The sequence below is a fragment of the Acipenser ruthenus genome, chromosome 15 (assembly GCF_902713425.1).
Source record: "Acipenser ruthenus chromosome 15, fAciRut3.2 maternal haplotype, whole genome shotgun sequence".
NCBI lineage: Eukaryota > Metazoa > Chordata > Actinopteri > Acipenseriformes > Acipenseridae > Acipenser > Acipenser ruthenus.
The window spans coordinates 1,914,722-1,920,325 of record NC_081203.1 but is presented as its reverse complement, the minus strand read 5'-3'; the positions used below and the strand labels follow the sequence as shown (position 1 = coordinate 1,920,325).

Genomic DNA, 5,604 nt, shown 5'->3' with positions numbered 1-5,604 from the left:
CAGTGCATCTCAGTTTAGTCTATTGTTGCATGTTGGCAGCGCATAGATTTCTGCATTTCCCTTTTCAAGACACCCGCATGCCTACGGCTGCACCTGGATATTCACACTTGATACGAGCAATTAAAAAATAAATAAAGGTTGTTCGCTGGCATTGTGTAGCTCACCCGCAGCGGAAAGCAGACGAACTGGAAAGAGCTGTTTGTGAACAGAGAGCACAGAAAGAAGCCCCTCCAGCAGCACAGAGCTACACTCCCAAGTGTGGAAACGACAAGACAAGCACTGGGGAGTGTATGGCCCATTTCCTCACACTCAGACCCCTTACTTACTAAACAGCCTGCTGTCTCTGAGTCGACGCTACAGAGAAATATTTTAATAAGCAAGACATCTCACAGGTAGGACGGTTCCCCCGAAATGCTTTTCCTTCATCTAGGAAAGCAGCACAGCTGGGGGTGGGGAGTTTGTTTTCGGATAACTTCACTCAGACCATTTGCTCACTAAACATCTCCGTGTCCCGGATTTAAAATAGTCTTGCTGTGAATCATTTGTCGTTTCCAACAGCACACCAGGGTCAAAAATAAATACAGAGTCATGCTTTTCATCGTCTGGTTATATATATGTATATCGTTTTTAATCAGACTGAATCATAGACAGTATTACAGGCTGACAATCCATTGAAAGCTGGATGAATTCTGGATCCACTTTCTTCAGCCCTACAAGGATCAGCATCCGCTTTCTTCAGTTCTTTTTCAGCAGACCCAGGAACTCCTCCTCACCTGTTGCAGAACACGTGGAAAACATGAAGCAGCGATTTCAGGACATTGTAACCCGTTTTGAAAGATCTGAGAGCACTACTTAACCCTTGAGATGAACCTGTGCAGGCCCTGCGGTCACAAAGTGAATCAACTGAACGAGTCAACGAAATGTCCAAAGAGCAGCTCTCTCTGCCTTGTTGGTCCATGTCTACTGTGTTACTGGACAGAGCGTCTCTTACTGTGTGTTTACCTGTGTGTCATAGACCTACCTTGCTGTCTCACAGTGTCAGTAAAGCAGTACAGTTTGCAAACTGAAGACATTGTCTTGGGAACTGGCCAGCGAGAGAGAGCAGCAGTGAAAACAGTTAGGAGGCTCTCTTGCAGGTTTGGTTTGAAAGCGTTTAATATACACCTTTAATATCTGCTAACTGCTTTTGCAGCCTGCCTGTTTGTGGTGTCTTGCATGTGGTTGTACCTGTAAAGGCCTCTGCTGCCATCTAGTGGTTTAATATTGGAATAACTCATTTAATTCATTATGGCATTCCCAAGTCATTGCTTTCAATGATAGAAACTGATAGAAAAAGGATGCTTATTTTAACTCACATCCAAGTGCATTTGGGTATCTTTTCGCCTGTCTCTCTTTTCTTCAAGAGATTCAGGACTACAAGTACCAGGATGCATTGCGGTGAGAGTTTAAAACTGTCCTTACCATCCCTCAGGGTCCCGCAGTACTCCTCACACTCCTTCTGGGTGTAGAACCTGTTGCCGTTGCCCTGGCAACTGCTGTATTTGAAAGGGACGCACTTCCCGCTGGTGGAGTCGAAAGCCCAGAGCTCAGTGGATGTGGTGCAGGAGCCACTCTGTATGGGCAACCGGCAGACAGCTGAGAGGGGGAGAGAGAGGGAGAGAGGGGGTGAGAGAGAGGGGGAGAGGGAGAGAGAGAGGGGGAGAGGGAGAGAGAGAGGGGGGGAGAGGGAGAGGGAGCAGGAGAGGGAGAGAGGGGTGAGAGGGAGAGGGGGAGGGAGAGATAGGGAGAGGGAGAGAGAGAGAGGGAGAGGGAGGGAGGGGGTGAGAGGGAGAGGGGGAGAGAGGGTGTGAGAGGGAGAGGGGGAGAGGGAGAGAGAGAGAGGGGGAGAGGGAGAGAGAGAGAGGGAGAGGGAGGGAGGGGGTGAGAGGGAGAGAGAGAGAGGGGGAGAGGGAGAGAGAGAGAGAGAGGGAGAGGGAGGGAGGGGGTGAGAGGGAGAGGGAGCAGGAGAGGGAGAGAGGGGTGAGAGGGAGGGAGGGAGGAAGGGAGAGGGAGAGAGGGAGGGAAAGGGAGAAGGAGAGAGGGGAGGGAGAGGGAGAGAGAGGGGAGAGGAAGGGAGAGGGAGAGCGGTCATCATGCTTGTGCCTGCTAGTCTTCCACACGTCCTCATATAAAGACTAGAAGAGTTTTCTTTATGCATGAATGTGTCAGTGAGTGGAGCTGTGAGGTCAGCTTCATGCAAGCCTGCAGTATTCAGATCCACCCTGCTGTTCTCTCACCCTCGGTCCTGCAGCTCTGCAGACACTCCTTCTCTGTCACAAAGTTGTTCTCGTTGCCAAGGCAACCCCCGTAGGAGAACTCCTGGCAGGTCATGAGGGTGGCATTGTAGAAGAACCGTGTCTCATACCCGAAGCAGGGTCCCTGGTCCTGGGGCAGCTTACAGGAGTCTGTGTGGAGAGTGGAGGAGTCTCGCTTTACACTCTTAATACCCGGGGGCAACAAAAAGGAACAGTGGCACAACTCAGGAACAGGGAGAGCATTTATACACTGACTGCTTATTGCCATTAGGAATGTTACCACTATCACCACAGTTAACCAAGCCTTAACACTGAACAGAGAGCTAAGCAAGGCTTTCACATCCAGCCTCTGTAGTCTAATCCCTGCCACACCTGTTTACACAATACAATGTGCAGTATCACGTTTATAGTATTACACTTCAGTGGGGTTTTTTCACCTTATCTAAGGCATTGGCTTAATGGTGTTAAGTTGCTTTTTTAGGCTTAAGAAACACTTAGGAGGGAATTACACAGTAGGTGATTTCATGCAACTGGCCAGGTACCAGTATGTATACCAGTATGTATACCAGTATGTATACCAGTATGTATAGCTGACCTTCATTGCGGAAAAATGGGCTGTCATCGCCTGATCCCTCGGGAGGCTGGGCTTGACCGACATCCCTGCGGACTTTCTGAGAAAACAAAGAAAGCCTGGAGTTACTGACACTGCCCCCTAGCTGCTAGGAGGAGAAGGCTGCGCTAGAAACAGTGGTGTCATCAGCGATTTGTTTTAAAACGAAGAGCCAGGAGGACATGAGGAGCGTCTGGGAGTGATCAGAGGCTGTTTGACCCATCAAGGCTCCTCCGTTTTGTTAACCGCAAAAGTCGAAATGTTGCTGTTAATCCTCCTTCAGAGGATTCTTATGACCTCTCAGTATACTGAAGCCTAACAATGATCCATTTCTTGTTGTGCTTTCCTCCCCGCAGTGATGCTCATTTTTCTATGCGTTGAGCTTCATAGCCGGCGTGAGATTTCAACTTATATTTTCCTGTCCCGGGATATATATACATTGTAAATCAGCCTGTCATTTTACACTTCTAATACTTTTAGAATGCTAGCATATTGATTTAGACTGTATCACACTGCATTCATACAACACGTGTCGTGATTTATTTTTTTTTCATAGAAAAATGTCACTGGTACTTAATGGGTTACAACGTAGCGCAGGAAGAGAGGAGTGTGGGGGACCGTCCTTCTGTCTCACTCACCAGCAGCACAGGCTCTTCTCTGATCTCGCTGGGCTGGCACTCCTCTGTTTGGGGAGAAAGGGCGAGAGGGTCAGGGTCAGGTTCAGCGATACTAGGAGGGAGACCTGGTGAGTCGGTGCTGGGAGGGAGACCTGGTCAGTGATTATTAGGAATGTCTCACCTGTCTTTGGTAGAATTTGGAAGGTGTCCTCTCCAAACCCCTGCTCCAGAGCGAACTGTTTGAACTCGGCCAGCAGGCTGGGGCGCAGTTCCTGGGTACGGCCTGTAGAGGGGTGGGGAGAGCAGATTTGAACAAATTCCATTGAGCATGCATCCTTGGGTGAATTAAATACGGTTTGCAAAATGTAGCTGGGCGAGGTGGGTGGGGTGGGGTTAGATGCTTAGATTACTCGAAGGAAAATGACAATGAAAAAGGAATTGGTTATAAAAGTTATGGTACGGGGAGGTGTTTGGAACGCGTGTTAGTCTGGGGGTTGGCTCCCTCTGTTCAGTGTAGAAAACGTGCTGAAGTTTTCTATGGGTGACTCGGGAGAGCGCTGAGACAGGGGAGTCGGGGCGTCTCCTTACCGTACAGTTTGGCGGACTTGGTGACTTTGCCTTCCTTTTGTTTCAGCATCAGTACCATGGCGTATTCATCGTAGTTTGTGCGAACGACATAGACATCGACATCCGCATTCCACCCTGGAAATGCAAAAGAGAGAGAGAGAGAGAGAGAGAGAGAGAGAGAGAGAGAGAGAGAGAGAGAGAGAGAGAGAGAGAGAGAGAGAGAGAGAGAGAGCGAGAGAGCGAGCTTGTAACCAGCATATTAAACAGTGCTTCGCAAAATGAAAATTCATAACAACGCTAAAACTACTAAAACCATGCTTTGCAAACTGCAAGCAAGCTCGATCGAATTAATCAAAATGTTCTTTCAGGGCTGATTTCAGGAAAGACGTGCCAGCGTGTCTGTTGAAGGGACTCACGGCTGACATGATACTTCATGTGTCCCGGGGTCTCGGTCTCTCTGTACACCGCAGTCTTCTCCATGCACTGGCCGTTCCTGGTGTAACACACAGAAAAGCGTCTCTAATGACAGGGTATTTACACAGCAGCTACTTGGTAAATGCATGTGCACTTACATATCACTACAATGCTATTAATGATGCATAGTTACACACACGCTGAATCTACCTTCTCTGTATCCGCTTGCTGTACTCTGAGTGTAATAAAGTCTCAGTATTAATCTGAACGGAGGGACTCACGCAGTGAAGGTGACGGTTGCGTCAACCTGGCCTCTCTCGTTGGACGGTTTCAGGACCAGGGTGCTCATGGACATCTTGCTCTTGCGGGCAGTCAGCCAGGGGCAGGTGGAGGCCAGTCCGAGGCTGTACCACTTACCCATGAACTGCAACAGAAACACAGGCCGTGACTCCCCTCAAACACACACACAGCAGCAAACACGCACAGCAATTTAAACAAAACAGAACCATATCTAGCCACGCATCTGCCCACACTGTTGCTTTTTCAATAACTGAAATGCAGCGCTGGTGCGCGTGTTTGGAAACGCGTGCACAGCTCTCTCTCCCGATGTAATAAGAAGGGCGTGCGTATTTAAAACGGAGAGCCCTCTTCTTTACCCGGTCCTGGTCGAAGTTTTCTTGAACCTCATCGGCAGGCTCTCGAGGCAGCACCAACCCCGTCACGAGGGGCAGCGCGAGGAGAAGGCTGAGCGTGCCCTGCATCTTGGTCCTGTCCTGTGATGAGTGAGCGATCTCTCTGAGTTGCGCGGGGGTGAGGAACACATGCCACCCCTCTCACATGCACCTCTCTCCTATATGAATTAACTCGCCCTCAGGGACACTGACCCTCAGTGTACTGCAATCTCTGCGTTTGCTTAACCCCGTCGGTAAATACAGCAAGGAGAGGAAAGGTCTCGTGGATCTGCAAGCTCTGAGAATTGTTTTATATCTACGGCATATTTAGGGCTTAGCTATTTATTTTCAGTTCTGAAAACGCCTTGTATCGTTCCCAGGGGTGCAACTCGTTTTGAAAATGGTTTAGCAGCAGAGGCCCCTGGTGTGGG

The 5,604-nt window shown here is 49.3% G+C and overlaps 1 protein-coding gene across 1 annotated transcript; it reads right to left on the bottom strand.

Annotated features, from left to right (window-relative positions):
• Positions 1–592: 592 nt before the first annotated feature.
• LOC117973911 (protein AMBP-like) lies at positions 593–5,332 on the bottom strand. Its single transcript, XM_058986758.1, has 10 exons — positions 5,159–5,332; positions 4,784–4,926; positions 4,505–4,581; positions 4,110–4,223; positions 3,703–3,804; positions 3,543–3,586; positions 2,890–2,965; positions 2,277–2,444; positions 1,462–1,635; positions 593–773 (listed from the first exon to the last, which is right to left on the bottom strand). The coding sequence occupies exons 1-10, from the start codon at positions 5,261–5,263 to the stop codon at positions 736–738; spliced, it is 1,041 nt and encodes a 346-aa protein (XP_058842741.1). The 5' UTR covers positions 5,264–5,332; the 3' UTR covers positions 593–735.
• Positions 5,333–5,604: the final 272 nt, after the last annotated feature.

Excerpts from the sequence above, each read along its gene's own strand:
- LOC117973911 (XM_058986758.1), bottom strand. The coding sequence starts at position 5,263 with ATGCAGGGCACGCTCAGCCTTCTCCTCGCGCTGCCCCTCGTGACGGGG. Across the intron at positions 4,582-4,783 it reads GCAACCGTCACCTTCACTGC|GAACGGCCAGTGCATGGAGA; the intron begins GTGAGTCCCTCC and ends GTGTTACACCAG. Across the intron at positions 4,224-4,504 it reads CATGAAGTATCATGTCAGCC|GGTGGAATGCGGATGTCGAT; the intron begins GTGAGTCCCTTC and ends TTGCATTTCCAG.